The following is a 21031-nucleotide window of genomic DNA, read 5'->3' as shown; positions in this document are numbered from 1 at the left end:
CTCACATATCTCAGCAATACCTTTTTGTTTCCAAAATTTTAAATTATTTCCACCTTTTGTTTTTAAAATTCATTAAATTATTGTGATTTTTAAAAATTATTTTTAATAATTATTATACATGTTTTAAATTAAGAAAAATAAATGAGACAATTTTTAAATTGAGATAAAAATAAAAATACTTTTTCTCAATTTTTTATTATGAATTAATATATTAAAAATAATGTTTAATCCTATTTTGTTTACCACTAAAATTAGTTTAATAATTAGGAGAGTTGAGATTAGGATAATTAGCACCAAGAAGATTCAGATTCAATTCCAACTCTGTAATTTTCTTCACTTGATATAACAAAAAAAAAATCCTATTTTATTTCAATTTACAAATATATTTTCATAAATAATAAATGTAAATAAATCTACCAATAAGAATAAAAATTTAATAATAAATGAATTAAATGATAGATAATCAAAATTTATTTTCTAACTTTACACCGTTGTGAAAAAAAATAGCCACTAATATTTTAATATTTTTTTAACACATAATATCAAATAAAAACATATTAATAAATGATGAGTACTATACTATACTATGATAAAATAAATTTATATTATACACCTTTTTTTTAATATCAAGATCAAAGTCAAATATAAAGATTAATTTTCTTAAAGTTTGACAAATATCAATTAGATTATGATAAAACTTAAAATATACCAAATCAAATATTTTTATGAATGTTTTAATTACAAATATTTATTGAAATTATTATTGAAAATATATTAAATACAAAAAGTGATAAATATTAAGTAATTCGTATTAGCATTTAAAAGAGGAATATTTAACCGGGTCGGGTCGAACCCAATAATGAAGGCCGGCCCGTACACCGTTATCTTGAATTCATTCATCTTCATGATTCTTTCTATTTGCCTGGGTAGCTAAGAGCTATTGTCTTGTCAGAGTTGCTACCGTTTCTTTTCTTCTTCCTCTCAATACTTTGTTTGGTACACCGACTTTAACTCACACCACAGAGAGATTCGCCTTTTTCTTCTCTCCTTTTCGCTTCGCTTCGCTTCCACCTAAGTATTCTTCTCTCTGCTCCTCAATTTCTGTTTCTTTAATTCACATGCCAATCTCTTTCATTTTCATCATTATTGCTGTTCTTAATTTATATCTTATACTTTATATTTTTGTTAATCCAAATGAGATTCACCGACGAGGTTACGAATATGTCCAATGTTCTCTTTATTTCCTGCAATTTCATTTTCCGAATCTGCAAACTGCTCTGCGTAGATTTTTACTTTTTCTTTTTGTGATTGTAACTCTAAATGTTAATTAATAAATATTTAATTCACATGTTTTTTAAATTTATTTGACAGATTGGTCGATGTAACATATGAGCAGTTTTGGTTTGTGTATTGATTGCTAACTTTGCTACGGTGGATATGTGATTGATGAAGTTAAAAATACAACATGGATGAAGAATTGGTTGATGAGGCAACCCAATTAGAGGTTGCTGAGGATTCACAGCGCCAGAACAAAGAGGACAATGAGTATTCACCCAACACCGAATGCCGAAAAACCTTAAAATCCCAAGAAGTCTTTACCCCTGCGAAGCAGGACTACTCTCAGATACCACCTCGGGAATATGATGACATTCTACAGGGTAAAAATGTAGTTGAAGGTATCAACCATGCAAATACATCACAGCATCCTCGTGTAAGCCTTTTCATGGATGATGCCGATGTTATGGTTGAAGAATTAACAGTAAAAAGTTACAATGGCTCAAGCTTGGATATCGGTACTTCAAACAACCGAGAGCAAATGTATAGTCGACAGAACCATTGGCAGAATTTTTATCAGCTAGCAACTAATTCAGGAATCGGAAATTCACTAAGTGATATTGGAACCAGAAACAGTGTCCAGGCTACATCTAGTGCTCGGGAGGATATTGGATCCTCATCTTTCCCAGAGATGTTAGCTAGAAAATCTCTCAGTGATGGCCAGAGCAATGTCATGGAGCACCTGGCAGCTGCTGAAAACAAAGAGGGTGCAGGTGATGTTCGTCAAGGAATACGGACAAAAATTATATCCCAATCAGGGTTTGCTGAGTTTTTCATAAAAAATACACTGAAGGGTAAGGGTATTGTATATAAAGGTCCATCTTATGATGCCTTCTGTGCTCAGTCTAGAGAGCAAAACCGGATGAAGACTGGCATTGATGCAGATCAAAATCAGATGAGGACTGGCATTGGCACAGATCAGAATCAGATGAAGACTGGAATTGGCACAGATCAAAATCAGACGAAGACTGGCTTTGGCACAGATCAGAGTCAGATGAAGACTGGCATTGGCACAGATCAGAATCCGATGAAGAATGGCATTGGTACAGATCAGAAACAGATGAAGACTGGTATTGGCACTCACATGAACTCTAATCAATCAGCGGGATGTGGTTCCAAAACTGCAAAGTTTACTGCTTATGGTGGTGCAATGCCTAGATCTGGCAGGTCTGAATGTGATGGTGTGACTTTGAGAGAATGGTTGAAACATGGGCACCACAAAGCAAGCAAAGTTGAAAATTTGAATATATTTAGGAAGATTGTGGATTTGGTGGACAACTCTCACTCTCAGGGAGTTGCATTGCATAACCTTTGTCCATCTTATATTAAACTCACGCCATCAAACCAGGTCATGTACCTCGGTTTACCTGTTCAAAAACAGATGGTGGATAGTGTTGTAAATTCTGAGGTTGTTCACTCAGATAATTCTTTTATTAGAAAAAGGCTGTCGGAGCAAGTAAGATTTCCCTCTCTTGATATGGGGTCAAAGAAACAAAAATTTAATGAGAATTTGAGAGCCACTGGTGGTCTTGATACCGCAAGTGATAGGACACTTCATAGTCATACAGTTGGATCACAAGATTATTGCAATGAATACGAGGAAGATACCCAATTCTCTAAATATAACATTGGAAGAATGTCTAGCATCCCTCGTGTATCTAATGCAAATCAAATGCCATTGACTTCATCTGAAAAATTGGAAAATAAATGGTATGTGAGTCCTGAAGGAGGTTACACAACATCATCAAATATCTACTGCCTTGGTGTGCTCCTTTTCGAGGTGTGTAGTCAAGTTCATGATGCCTCTTCAATTCCATTTTTTTAATGCAATTTTCATGCATTCTTTTATAATGTTTATTCCTCAATTTGAAATGTGTTTCTATGATGAACTTATGAAGCAAAAATGGAAATAGACTTCTGTCTATATAAAATAGAGTTCAGCATGGCTTTCTAGCTTTAGTGTTGGTTTGAAAACTTATAAGTTTTTCCTTTAGTTTTTCATTGTGCTGATATCTTCCTAGCAAGGTTCAAAGCCTGATATAAAGTACATTTGTTAGCAAAGTGGCTTCTCATTTCAGGTTAAATAAAAAAACTAGTGTGGGAAGTTTAATGAAAAATTGAAAATATTTGCAGTCACTAAAATTAAACGATTGGTATAATTGGAAGCAATTTGATGCATAGTAAGTTCAACAACTGATTTTATTTGGGTCAATTTTTTCAGTTACTTGGCCATTTTGACTCTGAAAGAACACATATTGCAGCAATGTCTGATCTTCGTCATAGGATTCTTCCTCCAGTTTTCCTATCAGAAAATCCTAAGGAAGCTGGCTTTTGTCTTTGGCTGCTGCATCCTGAACCATCATCACGTCCAACAACAAGGTAGCATTGAAATATTGTCTGTCATAGTTAAGATTAACATCTGATATGACAAAAAGGATTTAATTCATTTAACACTATATAACAAAAGGATTTCACCAACATCTGATATATGTATCTCATTTTCTTTTCTTTTTGATAATTTCTATGAATATGGAAGAATGTATATGGCATAATGGAGACATGGCATGCTGTTTATGTTGCTGATCAAAGATGTTCGCATATGCATAACATTTGTCACCATTTGGCTCGTGAATTATCTCTCATGTGTTATCACTCATCATAGATCTTTATGCAAGGAACTCCTCCTCCACCTTTCCCTCTGGTGGTGGCCGGTGGGTTAATTTGGATATAGTATTATGTTCTCCAACATGGTGTGGTGCTGTAGGAAAACTAACAAGATTAAAGCAGTGAAGGCACTTTATAAATCAACAATAAAAATATAATTCCCATTTAACTAGACAATGACAGCCACATGTTTTTTTCATCGATATTATTTATAAAAAAGTGTCTGTGAATCTATTATAGATACAGTTGAAATATTTGTTCCCTGAGATGTCATTTTTATCCCTTTGATATTACTAACTATGAAGTGAATAAATGTGTTGCTTTTTTTAAATTGCATCTGCATTGAAAATTTGAATCATAGCACATTGAAACATAGCAGATTGCTTGAATGTGATATACATCAGGGTCAAAAGAAAGAAGTGGGCTGATATTTTGATCAATTGAGCCATGGGCAATGAATTTGGTAGATTTATTCCAGGAGGAAGAGGGACATGTGCTGAGAAGGTTTAGTGCTGGTAGTTATGCATGAGATGAAGGAGGGAGAAAGGGGCTTCTGACTTATTAGGAGGGGAACTTGGGTAAGGGAATCATCTGGGGAGAATTTCTAAGGAATTTTTTGCATCTGGTTTGTGCCCTAAGCTCTGTGAGCTATGTGTTAATTTCTTTCTTTTAGTGTCATCATTTTTCTGTTCTTTAGATGTATTCCAGTGTTTTGCTGTTAATTCGCAACCTCTATCTGTGATATTCAATAATGGTTACATTTACGAGTGGCTAGTTTTGGAGTCTCATCAAAATGATACAGAGAATTTTTTAAATTTGATGTTCTTTTTTTTTTTTTTTTTTTCTGTCCTTGAATACATAATTACATATTTAGGAGTGTTTTAGTTAAATATGCTGGTAGTCCTTAAATATGGACTTCAAACTCTCTAGTTATACTCTATTGATATGATTCCCTAAAGTTATAAATTCTGTTGCATAACAGGGAAATCCTACAATCTGAATTGATTAATGGATTGCAAGAGTTATATAGTGAGGAAATGTCATCAAATATTGACCAAGAAGATGCAGAATCAGAATTGTTATTGCATTTCCTCGTCCTGTTAAAAGAGCAGAAGCAGAACACTGCCTTCAAACTGGTAGAAGAAATCAAGTGCTTGGAATCAGATATAGAAGAGGTGGAGAGGAGGCATGACTCAAAAAATTCCTTGGTTTCCTCTGGTTTGCAGAATGATTACTCTTGTCAGATAGAGACTATGTCTCTTAAAAAGGAACCTTTGAGTTTAGAAATGCTGCCCTCAATGTCCCCAATCTCTAATTCAAATGAATTAAGATTGATGAGAAATATGTGCCATCTTGAAAGTGCTTATTTTTCCATGAGATCCAAACTTCAGCTTTCTGAAACAGATGCTACAACCCACCCAGATAAAGATATACTAAGAAATCGTGAGAACTGGTATGTGACCCAAAAAGGAGAGGAACAACCTAAAAGCAAAGATACTTTAGGGACATTCTTTGATGGTTTATGCAAGTATGCACGTTATTGCAAGTTTGAAGTGCGGGGTGTACTAAGAAATGCTGATTTTAGCAATCCTGCAAACGTAATTTGCTCTCTAAGCTTTGATCGTGATGAGGATTACTTTGCTTCTGCCGGGATATCTAAGAAAATAAAAATATTCGAGTTTAGTGCACTTTGCAATGATTCTGTTGATATCCATTATCCTGCTGTTGAGATGTCAAACAGATCAAAACTCAGCTGTGTTTGCTGGAATAACTATATTAAGAACTATCTTGCTTCTACAGATTATGACGGTATAGTGAAGGTATGTTTTGCATAACACACTGTTTGAAACCTTTTCTAATCATTGGAAGACATTATTTGCAGCATTCATCCATTACTTTTGCAATATCCATTCATTACTTATCTGGAATTGATGTTTTCTGATTCAAACCAAAATGATTTACCTCAAAGGGTCTACTCACTTTTTCACTTGATTATTCGGACCAAAACTCAGCCCCAAAGTAGAGAAAATAGTGTTAATTTTCTCAAGATTGGTCGGTCGGTCTTGTTTGGAATCTAGCATATAGTATTCTGTTATTTCTGTCATGACTGTCGTGAGTCAAACCAATTATCCCAAAAAGGTTAAACTATTAGCGGAAGACTGATGAATGATTTTATATTATATTTATATCTCTAACAAACCCAATCATGTAAGAGTTCTTTGGGCTTAAAGCATAGATAATGCACAAACTCAATTATCCTGTGGTGATATTCAATTGTTTATTAGCAAAATAAGGAAACAAGGATCAAATTCTAGACCACTTTGTCATAGAGGCTCTAATACCATGCCATGAACTAACTGTCCCTAAAGCATAAGCTGTTAGGTGAAGACATATGAACGGTTTTATATTATATCTTTAACAACTTGATTAGTGAATTGTTAGTACCTTGACTTTATCATATTTGTTTCCATGATTTTCTAAGTTTCATTGAACTTTCTAGGGTGTTCGTTTCCAAGTGAACTGGTTTCTTAACTCACAAGATTGTCTGTGAAACATTGAAGCTGGTACTGGAATTGAATATTTATAATGCATATAGATGGATAGAGCAACTTTCTATGAATTTAGAATACTTGGGAGTTGGGATGTTTTTGTTATTTTATTAGATGCAATCATACAATGCATTCATGAGAAGTTATACTTTGGAGGTAAAAGGATGTGTTCTTGTGGACAAGCAGATGCATTTATCCTTATAAAGTTCTCATTAATGTGCTGTAACAGTTGTGGGATGCTAGTACCAGTCAAGACATGTAACTATTTCTTGATTACTGCCATGTTTTGACTTTCTGCATTAGTCATGACATTGTATAATTTGATGCATTTTCAGTTATGGGATGCTAGTACCGGTCAAGAATTTTCTCAATTCACTGAACATGAGAAGAGGGCTTGGTCTGTTGACTTCTCTGCAGTATGCCCTACAAAATTTGCCAGTGGAAGTGATGATTGTACTGTCAAGCTGTGGAGCATCAGCGAGGTAAAGCCCTTTTTCATGTACAAATGCACGCATACATGTCCCGCTTAAAACAATCCCTGATCACCAAATGAACCTTTTGTATTTACATCAAGATGAAATTGAATCTAAGAAAAAAATCAGTTTTTGCTTAACCAATAGTACGGAGAAAGGTTGCTTATTAAATTGTTTTATCTTGAGTTAAATATATTTTTGGTCCCTACAAATTGGATAATGTTAGCTTTTAGTCCCTGAAATAAAGTTGTTTCTTTTGGTCCTTCATTTATGAAAATGTGTGATGTGTATGATCTTTATTTCCATAAATGAGGGACCAAATGGAAAGGTTTTTTTTTTTCTTCGAGGGACTAAAAATGGATGTTGTCCTATTTATAGGGGCTAAAATATATTTGACCTTTTTATCTTTATTTTTCAAAATGTGGCAGTGGAAACCTTTAGTCCCTGAGTAGGGAGACAGCTTTGAACGACCATTATTTTCTTAATTGTATGGATAGATTTTGCATCACATTGTTTCTTCATAAGCCCTAGATGCTGCAAAAAAGACATGATAATTTCTTCCCAATAACTAATCAAGAGCTTACAATACAATTTATTTTTTTCAGAAGAACTGTTTGGGCACAATCAGGAGTGTTGCTAATGTCTGCTGTGTTCAATTCTCTGCTCATTCCTCCCATTTGCTGGCCTTTGGATCTGCAGATTACTCAACATATTGTTATGATCTTCGCAATCTTAGAAGTCCTTGGTGTGTATTGGCTGGCCATCGTAAAGCTGTGAGCTATGTCAAATTCTTGGACTCTGAAACACTTGTTTCTGCTTCTACTGATAATACGTTGAAGATCTGGGATCTCAATAAAACCTCTCCTGTGGGTGCGTCCATCAATGCTTGCAGCTTAAGCCTGTCAGGACATACTAATGAGAAGGTTTGGTTTTAAATTTTATAGCACCGGATGGAATTTAAGTTTGTAAAGTATGTAAGGTTTGTTTGCCACTGGCTTTCGAAGTTCCTTTGGAGAATTTAACTTATATGGGTGTTAAATGGAGCATCAGATTATGGTTGATGATCTGAATAGAAAAATCAATTTTACTAAATCCAGACCAAATTGATTTGTTCACAGCTATGTTGAACAAACTACTATGCCTGCATGTCTGAAATTTGATCTGTTTTTGTCATTAAACTGAACAATATTTATGTTTACTAAAAATGATTAGCTGAAATTTTCCACCTCTATTTGACAGAATTTCGTGGGTCTGTCAGTGGCTGATGGATATATCGCATGTGGTTCAGAAACAAATGAGGTATATATCAGTTTCAGTAGGACATTTATTTACTTGGTTTAAACTTATTAGAAATGTAGAATCGAATATGTTTATTTAATTAGTTATTTCAGTTAATTGGACTTATTTTGCAACATTATGACTAGTCACAATCCTTGGGAATATCAGTATGCTAATTCTATTGTGCGACTTGTATATGCACCGATTTCTGTTGATAACCGTGACTAGCAACGTTACAATTTTCAATGTTCAAATTTTGTGGTTAAATGACCAAGATGGAAAAACGAATAGGCCAGAGTTTTGAATACTGAGCAGAAAGTTGTGTGTGAGCGTGCTGGCATCACAGCTATGTTTTCTTGCAGGTTTACAGCTACTATAGATCGCTTCCCATGCCAATCACTTCGCACAAATTCGGGTCCATTGATCCCATTTCCGGTAAAGACACTGATGAGGACAATGGTCAATTTGTTTCAAGTGTGTGCTGGAGAGGGAAGTCAGACATGCTTATTGCGGCCAATTCAAGTGGATGTGTAAAAGTGTTACAGATGGTTTAAAGGAAAATTTCCTCCTAACGGTGGTTTTTGGTACAGTTTTTCATGGAGGTTTGCACTCAAGCTTTCAGGCCAATCTCATCAACCTGTTGGAAACGTTTAAACAATTCTTCTGACATCCTGAGCGCTGGCTTATAATTTGAAGTAGGAGGGCTTCAATTTCGGCCATAATTGGATGGAAAAATAGATCTGCAATCTAAATCGTGATCATTTTGAAAGTTGGATTGATCATGATGTGCAACTCGGACATCAAACCAGAATCTCACATTGTCACATGTAGAAAAGGCTTGTTATACTTAAATATCGCTGGGATCAATCCGAAAAGCAGATTGAATATGAAGCAGATTAAGGTCCAGTTTAGATAAACTTCTCAACAAGTATTTATAAGAGAAGAAAATAAAGAGAGAAGATAAATCAAACTTCTCTGATTGGTTAAAATCATCTTATGTACATCAGTCTTCTTAAAATTTCACTTATTTATTTATTTTTTTCAAAAGCTGATGTGCGTAACTTAATTTTAACTTTTAGTAGAAAGTTATCTTATTTCTTCTCTTTATTGATAAATTTATCCAAATTGGGCTTAAGATTTTAGAATTGGAGTGGCTGGTGCTAGGTTTCTTCTTAGCTCATGAATGTAACTTGTATCTCTGCAAAGCTTGTCTGTGTCAATGTAAAGTGTATTGCAGTCCTTTTCAGATTTTTAATTTATTTATGAAGGACTAGCAGTTGTAAGTTTATAGGAAAAATGATTGTTTACCAAAAGATAAAGCAACTCCATTACCATGAATTGAAAGCATATACTAAATAGCTTCAGATGTATACTACCCCACTTTTTGTTTGTTTTCTTATTCTTTTGGGGGCACGCTTCATCTCCAATGGTTGTATATATCACCATAGTACATTTCCATGACAATATTCATTCTAGGTTGGTGTTTTGCCTAACGGTATCTCTCTATTTATCTATTACTACCATAATTCAACACTTGCAATAACAACTTTCAATAGTGAACGTGAAGTGAAGAACACTTAATAGGTTTCGACCGATCGATCCTGACCCAAAGACTGAATTGATTCGAGTTGGTAATTGGATTGTATACACTTTTTAAATTTGAGATTCATGATCTTGAAAAGTTGTTCTGCCAATCTAACGCATGTGTGCTACTTTAGAATTGTGCAAAATTTTAATGGTTGTAGTGGTAAAATTAACATTAGCAGGAGCTGATGCGGAATTTCATCAAATATAAATATAATGACTTATCACATAACCAAACATTTTTTGCGTATATGTTTGACAAATACTATATATATCCTTAAATTATTTTGTATTTTATTTATACCAATTTGTAGAATTGTTTAATACAATGACCACTAAATGAATATGTTTTGTCCTTATATAATTGACTTAAATAATTTATATAATAATATTTTAATTTAAAAACTATATATTTAATTATATATTAATTTATGATGTTCAATCTGTTTAGAATTTGATTGCATTATCAATTATTGACTATAATTTTTTTTAGAGATTCTGTATGATATGACATAAAATACATATCACATGAATATTTTTTTTAAAAAAATTAATAAAAATTGGATTGTGCGATTCAATTAATAATTCATCAATTTGACCCTTGACCTGACCAATTTGATAATCGATCCGATTTTTAAAATATTGTTTTATATTAGGACAATTATAGTATTTTTTTTAATTTTAGAAAATATTTAGATTAAAATTCTTATATTTTTTCATTAAGTTTTCAATTAAATAACGTCTATATGTACAACACCAAAAAAAAAACGTCTATATGTTTTTGGTAACAGTTATTAATAGAGAATATTCATTAGGTTATCAAAAAAAAGATAGAGAATATTCATTATTAAAAGAAACGTTTACTTGTCAATCATTTGATGAAAATACTTGATTAAAAGAATATAAAATTAGCGGTAGGTAAGTAGGTTTTAGTTTTAAGTTTTAAAATATATTTTTTTCTTACAGTTTATAGTTTTTTTTCAGCTTTAAAAATTTGTTAATTTTATATTTATTCTTTAAAAATTCACTAAAAAAATATTTAACTCTTCATGAGGCTGTAATGAGAAAATTTGATAAGAAAATATAACAAAAAAAAATATTTAAATTTTTACAAACTAAGTCTAGATTATATTATATTTAAATTAACAAAAAATTTCAATTTCTAGTGATACCATTATTGATTTCGAGTTTTAAGTATACAATTATATAGAATAAAGGAAATTGCTTGTTGTAATCCAACTTAATTTATTGTAATCCAACTTAATTTGTATATAATTACTTATGTAAAGGATGCTTATGACCTTGTAAATAATAATAATAATAATAATAAGACTTAATTTGATAAAAAAAAATTCAAAGAATAATATAATAATAAAATAATTTCATAAATATTTATTGAGTAAATAGTATATAAATATATACGAGCATTGTCCTACTTTTATAAATAAAATTATCTAGCATGTACATATAGATTGATTTGAATATTATTAAAAATTGATCTCATTCAAAAAAAAAATTTAGATTGTGAAATTTTATTTTATTTTTTATTTATTACATTGAATTAGTTTATATGTACACCTTTATTTTGCATTAAACCAATCACTTGTAGGGTGTGTAGTTCACCATCCACGATCTGCGATTTATGTTCCTTTAAAATTCACCTAAATAAGCCAAAAACAACCTTTAATTTTTTTAGGTGATATGTTAAAGCTAGAAAGTGCAAATCCAAACAGGTTAATGTCAAGATTTAGGTCTCTCGTGGAGCTTGGTTAGATGAATTGTCCCTGCTTTCTCCCACTACACAACTAACAATTTATGTAAAGAATCCTAATCGAATTGAACATAATTGAATTTGAGAAAGAGTATTAGGAAAGGAAACAAAAGGGATAGAAAGTTAGGGAGTCAAGTTCCAGTTGTGACGAATATATCCACCCAAAATTCAGTTGCTAAAAACCGTAGTCCTAAAACACCAGCAAATAATACAACCAGGCATGAAACTCTGCTTCTAACCTTCTCTCTTAACTCTTAAGAAGCTACATTTTGTGTTTTCCATTTATCTTCAGATATGCATGTGTTAAGTAAGAGTACATAAATATTGGGAAAAACTGCATGATGCAAATGGTGATCTGAGGACTAGAACTGTGCTAAGAAAGGTAAAGGACCTCAATCCGAGACATGTCCACAAGTTCTGCTCTCATATGGACTCAAAGGATTCGTTGTAAATGGTGACAAGCTTTCTCTATTCTTCGTACTAGTACTCTCGGAGTCAGAGACATGACCACTTGTTTTTCTTCTTCTCTCATGGGAGCTCAAGGGACTCGATGCGAACAATGATAACCTACCTCTTGTCACCTTTAAACCACTATACATATCTGAGACATGAGCACCACCTTTTTTGCTTGTGCATGTTTTCGAAGTGCTCAACGCAGGGTTTGGCGCGAGACATTTCAAATTGGTCTCAGTGTTGGCACGTCTTAGTCTTGCTGGGCTCGAAGAAGGTTTCAATGGTAGTTGTGGTTTTTTCATCTTTAATCCATCCGTGACACAGACACTGCCATATGTAGATGATGGTGACTGGTCCCTTTTTTTGGGCTTTAAACTGGCCTTAGAATCCGACAAGTTACCATCAGTTTTTTTTCTTCTAACTGAGCTCGAAGGAATCGACATTGATGGTAATTGATTCCCTTTGGAGTTGCGCTCTGATTCAGAGACTAGGGGAGGTCGACTTCTACCGGGACTTGGTGCCAACAACGACCGATTCACCTTACTCGTCCTTAAAACACGATTAGATGATGCTAATGATTTTGTCGCATGCCTATTTGATGTTCCTGTTTCAACCAATTGAATATATATTTAGTTTCTTGCAATCAAATTCAGCAAAATATCAAAATACAAACACACTCCTAAATATTTTCATCACAAACCAAAAACCATAATGTCTCTATCCTCAATATAATAATTGGGTGGAGCGTAAATAACATGCTAAGATGATCACCATAGATATTTTGTTTGAGTCTGGTAAGACCATTATGACTAGCAATACCCTTCCTTCGAGAACTCAGGACTCAAACTGAGACTACGTTAAACTAAAACAACTTTTACCCGTTGATCCACGTACTTGTTTGTATTTATTTTTTACTTTAGGCGTTAAATACCACTCAAGTTTGCATGAATTATTTTCCTAAAATAAAAGGCCTTGGAAACCATATATTGTAACACATAGAGTGCAAATTAAACAACTGAACTGACCTTGGTCTTTTTTGTTCTTTAGTTGTGTTTGTTTCTTTATTCGATCAGTTCTCCTGAACGGGGATTCAGAGGTTGGATAGTTTCCTCCTAGTGGGAGCGGATCTTCCACTACCGACATGTTATCGTCAGCACACACTGTGTTTTGGTCATCACTTTCACTCTTACACGCCGAGGAATCATCCTTGGGGACCTCGCAGTCGCAGCACTTATCCTTAGTACCATTGTTCCGACTCATTTTACCTTTCTCAGCAACTTTATAAGCAAACATTTCAAACGGTATCTGCGACACAGCGGACACAGAAGTCCTCTCCATCGTAACGCTCTTGAGGAACGTTGCCTCTATGTCGCAGCAATCAACAGGCGGAACCTGCTGCTGGTCAATAACGTTGACTTCAGGGTTCATGGCAAGAAACTTTTTTGTGTAACGCAGAATCCTACAAATGGAGGAGAATGTAGGACGCTGAGAAGGGTCCGTTTGCCAACACTTTTTTATCAAACTCACAAGGTACTTGGGGGATTGGTAAGGAAACAAGGGTCTCTCCCCCGCTTTAATGTTATGGCTCGTTCTATCTCCTTTAAGGTGGTTATCCTCAAAAGGCACTTTCCCTGTCAACAACTCGAAGCATATCATCCCAAAGCTATATGCATCAGATTTCTCTGATGTAGAAGCACAAGCATCCCCTGTTTGCTCCAACTCGGTGAGAATTTCAGGGGCATACCAAGTTAAAGGGTTTATGTCCTCGTTGGAATCACCCTTGTGCAAAGAAGATAAGCCAAAACCTGTAACCTTGGCCTGAAAATAACCCTCTTGGGAGTTCCTGGCCCGGAGTAAAATATTGCAAGGGTTAAGGTGTCCATGGCAAATCTTTTTAGAGTGTAGATACTCCATGCCTCGGGCCATCTGAAGCATGAGATCGACGACGACAGGGACAGAGAAGAGAATCTGTCTCCTGGGCCCACAATTCTCTTTCATGTAAGTTCCTAAATCCTTGTTCATCAACTCCATGACAAGAGAAAACTCTTTCTTCTCCTCGTCGTAAAAGCCGCATAGGTACTGCAGTATGTTGGGGTGAGAGAGCGAGAGAAGAGACGAAACCTCTGCCTGGTGGGCTTCTCTCTCCGCTTGAAACTGGCGCAAAGCGAAGCCATGACCCAGCCATTGGATCTCCTTAAACTCCCTCCCGCGGCCCAATCTGCGTCTGACGAGGTAATCCTTGGACCCAACGAGGACCCCAATTGGGCCCATCTCGGAGCCATTAACGAGTTTCCTGAGAAGCGTGTCAGCGAGGCGGTGCTGGCTTTTGGTGAACGCGGAAGCCTTTCTCTGAGTCTTGTCCTTGATGGCCTCAACGAGGCGCCACCTGTCCTCTCGCCACGCGTTTTCCAACTGCTTGCAGATCTCGCGCGGGACCAGATACTGTTTCCCGTACCTCCACTGGAACAGCTTCGGGTCGTTCCATTCCACGTCGTACTTCCGAGCCAGCATCAGCTTCTTCTTCCCCTTCTCGTCGGGATCCACGCCTGAGATCTCGCCCGCGCTCTCGATGGCCTCCACCACCGCCGGGAAGTAGCAGAGCAGGTTGTGGATGTGGAATTCCACGCAGTCGCGGTTCTGAGAGAGCGTCAGGGCTTTCCCCAACCACTCCTTCGAATCCAAACACTGCCTTATGTAAAGCTCTCCCTCCTTGAAAACCCTGCATAGCTCCTTCAGAGGATACTCCAGACACTTCCATTTCGTGTTTCGCTCCTCCAGCTTCAGATTCTGCCGTATCTCCTCCGCGATCGTCTCCATCGCCAAACTGAAGATGTCCAGAATCAAACAGCATTGCCGTTGGTTGATTTGGATTTCGTCGCGCAACACCATTAGCGCTTTCAGACTCCCAACCACCTCTCCTATATGCCGGAATTGTTCCATTCCGGCACCTTCCAAATTTAATTAAATCTGCAAAACAACACTTTACAATTACAATTGGATTTCCATGCATAAAGTGTCACCAATCCGGATCATAACAACAATGTACCTAAATGGATGTAGAATTACGATTGCATTTAAAGTAAATGAATCCATGCATAGAGATTATGTGTCACCAAATTCATAATGAAATTATTAAGTACTTCTACTATATGCATGATTTTATTAGATAGTTCAGATGAGCATGATATGATTTTTTTACCGGGTTTTACTATCAATATCATGTAATCAAATATGGTTAAAAATCATAAATATTGAAAAGCACACGTATAGATTAATTGACTATTCTGGATTATCTAATCATTTATCGAAAATGGTGAAGGAAAAAGCCTTATGGCTTTAGGAAAAAGAGAAGTTGCTATGATATTAAGGATGACAAGAATCGTGAATAGAAAGATGAGAAAATGTTACCCTGTGAGAGATGGGAAAGCAAGAAGAAGAAGAAGGCGGGAGGGTGTTTTATATGATTATTTTGGGGTTTAGGAGTTTGGTGGTTGCAGGGTGGTATGATGATGAGTTAAGCAATTAATGTAAGAGAAAACCGACGGAGAGAAAGGGAAACGGAAATGAAAGTTTGACGGTATGTTAACGTTACTGGAAGTGAAGGATTGAACTGGAGAAAGAGTTTGTTTTGTTGTTCATTTCTTACCTAAGACTCTAGCGAGAATGCAAATGGCCGTTGCATGTCTCCGATCTTGCCGCCAATTTTCTCTTACAGCGACCACGTATTCGCATTGCTAACTGCGGTCATGGTCGTCATTCTCCTTCACAAGCGTTTTTAGAAGTTTCACAACAAATTATATATATGTTACTATTTCATTCAATGCCAGCTTGGCCAACATTCTAATCAACGACGTCGTTTTTATAATTCTAAGGGACTACTGTACTCATTTAGAACATATCTTAATTAAAGTAGTGAAAACCCTTTAAACATAATTTTAGGTTTAGTATCGAATTTATATTATATGCATGAAAAAAAACATGTTATAAAAAAGTGTCTCTGTTATTTCGGGTTTATGGAAGAGAGGATACCCTTAAAATATATAATACACAATCATATATAGAGTACTGAGATGTTGCATCTCGTTAATTATAATTATGTACTCAGCTGTAAAATGAGGTGATGTTTAAGATTAATTTTTTCTTACTGAGATTTATGATTTTTAATAAATTTTTACTAATAATAAAGAATGCAAGACAAAAAATATTTGAGTTTGTTTGAAATTTATTGAAAATAACAAATGTTACTCAATGTGGAAGTCACCTAAATTTATATTTTTTAATAAATTTTAGTTAATAATAAAAATACTAAATAAAAAATATTTGATAGTTTGAAATTTATTGAAAATAATAAATTTTAGTAAAATGTGAGAATAATTGAAATTTAAACTAAGTTAGATTGATTCAAAATTATCATTATGGACACATATAGAGTTCTAATAAAAAGTTCTCTCATGTTCCTAATATTTAATAATAACTTAATAATACAATTTCTTTTTTCTATTTATTTGTACATTTATCTATTTGTCTCTTTCTATATATAAATTTTTTCTTAAACTTTTTTTCAATAATTTTCTTTATGCGATTATCTAAACTGTTTTTTTCTATAAAAATAATAATAATTTTATGATGTTTTTTTAAAAGAAAATTCTAACTACTTTTTAAAAATGTTTTTTTTATTGCTTTATCTAAAGCAAATTGATCAGGATCATTTTCACTTTATTTTTTAAAGTTTGTTTCTGTTCTTACCGGAAATCTGCTGTAGAGCTGATCTGCCAGGTAAGATTGGTGAGCCTCCTTCACTGGTACGCTGGTGCTCCGAGATGGGGGTGGTACCTGCAAAAAAGACTCTGATGCTAAAGTTAGGGTTTGTATGAGTATGTGTCTCGTATATGTAATGCACGTACCTTGGTGTGACTTAGGGTTGTTTTGGGCCTTAGGCCTGAGATAAGATGTCATGTGATTAGATAACGGACCTCGTCTGGGGCGAGATCCTCGGGAATTAGTTATGATTCACTTAAATGCCGAGCTGATGCCACGCGGTGCGCGTCCGAGTTCGGCTTGCGTTGTGGTGCCGAGCTCGGAGCTCGGCTACGCAGTGCGGATAGTACACTAGCCCCCCGAGCTCCGAAGACTGTAGGTTGAGGAGTTAAGACCGAGCTTGCTGGGGGGAGGTGACCTTTCGCGTACGCTTGCTCGTTGTGGTGCCATGTGTCGCGACTGTTCATTTCCCGGAAACGTGCAAGTGGCGCGTTATGGGATAAGATTATTGAGGTTCGTATTCGACCTCAAACTTTAACGAGGTTCAGATTCGACTTCGGATTGGGAGTGTTGAGGTTTGTATTCGACCTCAAGATTTTAACGGGGTTCGGACTCGACCTCGGTTTGGAGTGTTGAGGTTCGTATTTGACCTCATTTTGGAGTATTAAGGTTCGTACTCGACCTTAGTAAGGGTGAAAGAGATTGGTTCGATTTTGTTTTTTATAAAAACAATAAATAAGAAAATGGATTCAGCAAAATGAGTAATTTTATCAATCGTTTTTGTGTGCCTCGTTAAAAACCCTCTCAGTCAAGGACTGAGGCGGGAAAAGAGTGCACAATTTTGTTCATACAGAAAGGAGAAATAGAACCTAGTGAGCTATGGTGGGGGGACCCCCCTTGCTCCGGATGAGGAGATCTTCAGACTCTCGGCGTAACACTGGCGAGCTGTCTTCTGATTTGCCTTGACGGAGATGATCTTGCCGTCATTCCCTGGGGACTTCATGGTGAGGTGTGGGGTGGACACCACCGCTCCGAGCTGATTCAAGGTTGGCCTCCCGATGATGATGTTATAGGAGGTGTTGGCCTCCACGAGAAGGTATCGAACCATGATTCTCCTTGTATCCGGGGGTACCCCGAAGGTTGTCAGTAGGTCTATGTACCCGCGAGTGTGAACTCGCTCTCCTGCGAAGCCGACTAAGGGCTCCGTGTGTGGCTGGATGAGAGAATGGGGGACGTCTAGCCTAAGGAACGTTGGCCAGTACAGGACGTCGACCGAACTTCCTTGGTCAATGAGTGTCTTCTGTACCTCCCAGTTAGCGACCTCCACCATGATAACCATGAGATCATCTTGGTTAGGGCTGACACCCGCGTAATCCTCGTCAGAGAAGGAGATCGGCAGTGAGCTTTGGTGCGAGGCCGAGGTGGTAGAGTGGATGCAGTTGACATTCCGCAGGTGCCTTTTTCGGGCCGAGCTGCTGGCGCCCCCCCAGCGAAACCACCTGCAATTGTGTTAATCACTCCCCGTAAGGGGGCTGACCCTGTCTCCTGGCTTACCTCGGCCTGCACTACGCCGCCGGCATTTTGTTGGGAGCCTGAGGGTTGGTCCGTGCGAGTTCCCGAGCCTCGTCCTCTGCCACGCCCCCGACTACCATAGCCTCCTCGGTGACCCTGCTGTCGCTGGATGTATTGGCCGAGGTGGCCTACCAGGATGAGCTCTTCGATGCGGTCCCGAAGCGTGCGACACTCCTCCGTGGTGTGACCATGGTTCCTGTGGTACCGACAGTGTTTGGACTTGTCGGCGCTGTTGGGAGTGTGACCTGGTGGTGGAAGGGCGAGTAAGTTGTTGTTGCTGGCTTCTTCCAGGATGTGGACTCTGGTGCGTTCAGGGGAGTGTAGAAGTCGTATCTCCCCCCTCTGTTTGCCTTAGCCGACCTCTTGAACTGGCTGTCATTGTTGACTTTGACCTTGTCGTTGTGCCCCTGCTCTGGCTTTGCAGGTCCTTTTCTGCGAACCTGGTCACGAAAGGCGGATTTTCCTCCATCTGGATGTAACCTGCGGCGCGGGCGCGGAGCTCGTCCATGTCGCGGGGGGACTCACGACACAGGCTGTCGACAAATGGCCCGGGTTTGAGTGCCATGAGCATGGCATGTAGGGCAACCTCGGGATTCAGGTTTCTAATCTTGATCGAGGTGGCAGCGAACCGTTCCATGAATGCCCGGAGTGGTTCGTCGTCGTTTTGCCTGAGACCGGCCAAGGCGGCTGAAGTGACATGATGAGGTCGGCTCGTCGCATATTGCGCGGTGAATCTCCTGACTAGGGTGCCAAAACTGTCGATGGACTCGGGGGGCAGTTGGGTGTACCAGTTGAGCACGGCCCCCTTGAGTGAGGTAGGAAACACCCTACACAAAATAGCATCATTGTTGGTGTAGAGATTTACCTGTGTTGTGTACAAGTCGATGTGCTCATCCGGGTCTGTCGTGCCATCGTAGCGGTCGAGGTGGAGAGGCTTCCACCCGTGAGGGAGTGGTGTCTCCATAATGCCATCCACAAAAGGGTGGCGGCGGAAGGTTGCCTGATCCCCCGCGGCATGAGTGAGGGCCTTGCTGATTTCATGGGCTGACTTGTGCGTCGGTGCGTGAGACCGATGCGTTGCAGGTCGTTGAGTTGGTGTCTTGGTTGTCGTCCGAGGTTGAGAGACTGAGTGCTCCTCTTCCTCATTGTGGTTGCCCGTATGAGGAGGATGATCGGAGTGGTGTCGAGGGAGTTGAGCGCGGATTCGCTCGTTCTCGGCGCGTAGCGCCGCCAGGTTGGCTTCGTTAGTGGCACGCATTGCCGCTAGGTTAGTGTCGTGCTTGGCACGCATGTTTTGTAGGTCGGCGGCGTGTTGCTGCCGCATCTGTTCGACCTGATCGATCAGTCTCCTCAACGCTGCTTCGTTATCCATGGCAGTTGAGTGGTTTGCGTCGTCTGTCGTGCGTCTACTATGACTTCTGGTGAAAACCATAGGAGTGGCCGATAAGAGCTGTCTTGGTCGACCCCACGGTGGGCGCCAAATGTTCTTACCGGAAATCTGCTGTAGAGTTGATCTGCCATGTAAGATCGGTGAGCCTCCTTCACTGGTACGCTGGTGCTCCGAGATGGGGGTGGTACCTGCAAAAGAGACTCTGATGCTAAAGTTAGGGTTTGTATGAGTATGTGTCTCGTATATGTAATGCACTTACCTTGGTGTGACTTAGGGTTGCTTTGGGCCTTGGGCTTGAGATAAGATGTAATGTGATTAGATAACGGACCTCGTCTGGGGCGAGATCCTCGAGAATCAGTTATGATTCACTTAAATGTCGAGCTGATGCCACGCGGTGCGCGTCCGAGGTCGGCTTGCGTTGTGGTACCGAGCTCGGAACTCGGCTATGCAGTGCGGATAGTACAGTTTCTAATTGGCTTTTTTATTGATTATCTTCCTTTTACAATACTCGTAATTAATTAATAATTTTTTTAGGAAAAAACTAATGAATGGGATAAAAAATATTCTCTCATCAGGAATGAGAAAATTGAATAAATATATTTTTAACATTAATTAATTAATCGGGGAGTAATTATATGAAAAGAGATGATTAATTTATATAATGTTGAGGATAATTTTTTAAAAATAGTTCATTTTTTTTGTTGACAAATTTAATATTAATTAGATTAATCAAATTTTTTAAAAAATGTGTAAATTAAAAGAGTCTTATATAGAGAGATAATATAGTAATTTTTTTATTTGAATAATCATATTATTGATGTGAAATATTTCTTCTAAACTTATATAAGAAAAAAAAATAACTTAACATATATTAATGAAGACAATTAAATTAAATATACATTGTATTTAATAAAATATCTTTAATCATACTTATTGTAGATAATTTATTACTTTAAGAGTATTTTTTGGATAAAAATATTAAATAAAATTGACTTTATTGAAAAATTTGATTATATTTGAGCTGAAACAATTTAAACATTTTTTTTGCTTATATATACATTGAAAGGGAGTATCCACTAACTTTATAAGAGAATAATTCATCCAGAAACTTGGTTGATCATTATTAGTGAAATATTCTCTTTCAATTATATTTTTTTTATTCATAGGATTTGAATTTAATACTTTATTTAAAGAAATTTAGTTT

General features: G+C 37.0%; 2 protein-coding genes across 3 annotated transcripts; one reads left to right on the top strand and one right to left on the bottom strand.

Moving 5' to 3' along the window:
* The first annotated feature begins 909 nt into the window (after nt 1–909).
* LOC109799975 (protein SPA1-RELATED 2) lies at nt 910–9669 on the top strand. The gene is made up of 8 exons (XM_020360645.3): nt 910–1075; nt 1372–3115; nt 3557–3714; nt 4982–5819; nt 6884–7030; nt 7627–7944; nt 8261–8320; nt 8662–9669. Exons 2-8 carry the CDS (start codon nt 1466–1468, stop codon nt 8851–8853), a joined length of 3363 nt encoding a protein of 1120 aa, XP_020216234.1. The 5' UTR covers nt 910–1075; nt 1372–1465; the 3' UTR covers nt 8854–9669.
* Nucleotides 9670–11386: 1717 nt separating this feature from the next.
* On the bottom strand, nt 11387–15887 carry LOC109801221 (uncharacterized). 2 transcript variants are annotated; one of them, XM_020362239.3, is made up of 3 exons: nt 15754–15887; nt 13133–15074; nt 11387–12711 (listed from the first exon to the last, which is right to left on the bottom strand). In XM_020362239.3, exons 2-3 carry the CDS (start codon nt 15045–15047, stop codon nt 12047–12049), a joined length of 2580 nt encoding a protein of 859 aa, XP_020217828.1. In that variant the 5' UTR covers nt 15048–15074; nt 15754–15887; the 3' UTR covers nt 11387–12046. The 2 variants fall into 2 exon arrangements, with proteins under 2 accessions (XP_020217828.1, XP_020217829.1); XM_020362240.3 differs by lacking the exon at nt 15754–15887 and adding an exon at nt 15516–15743.
* Nucleotides 15888–21031: the final 5144 nt, after the last annotated feature.

Source organism: Cajanus cajan, chromosome 11 (assembly GCF_000230855.2).
Source record: "Cajanus cajan strain Asha chromosome 11, NIPB_CcT2T_4, whole genome shotgun sequence".
Lineage (NCBI taxonomy): Eukaryota > Viridiplantae > Streptophyta > Magnoliopsida > Fabales > Fabaceae > Cajanus > Cajanus cajan.
The sequence above is the reverse complement of the archived record's forward strand: the minus strand, read 5'-3'. Positions and strand labels throughout refer to the sequence as shown.

Excerpts from the sequence above, each read along its gene's own strand:
- LOC109799975 (XM_020360645.3), top strand. The coding sequence starts at position 1,466 with ATGGATGAAGAATTGGTTGATGAGGCAACCCAATTAGAGGTTGCTGAG. Across the intron at positions 3,715-4,981 it reads TCATCACGTCCAACAACAAG|GGAAATCCTACAATCTGAAT; the intron begins GTAGCATTGAAA and ends GTTGCATAACAG. Across the intron at positions 8,321-8,661 it reads GTGGTTCAGAAACAAATGAG|GTTTACAGCTACTATAGATC; the intron begins GTATATATCAGT and ends GTTTTCTTGCAG.
- LOC109801221 (XM_020362239.3), bottom strand. The coding sequence starts at position 15,047 with ATGGAACAATTCCGGCATATAGGAGAGGTGGTTGGGAGTCTGAAAGCG. Across the intron at positions 12,712-13,132 it reads AAAGAACAAAAAAGACCAAG|GAACATCAAATAGGCATGCG; the intron begins GTCAGTTCAGTT and ends TGGTTGAAACAG.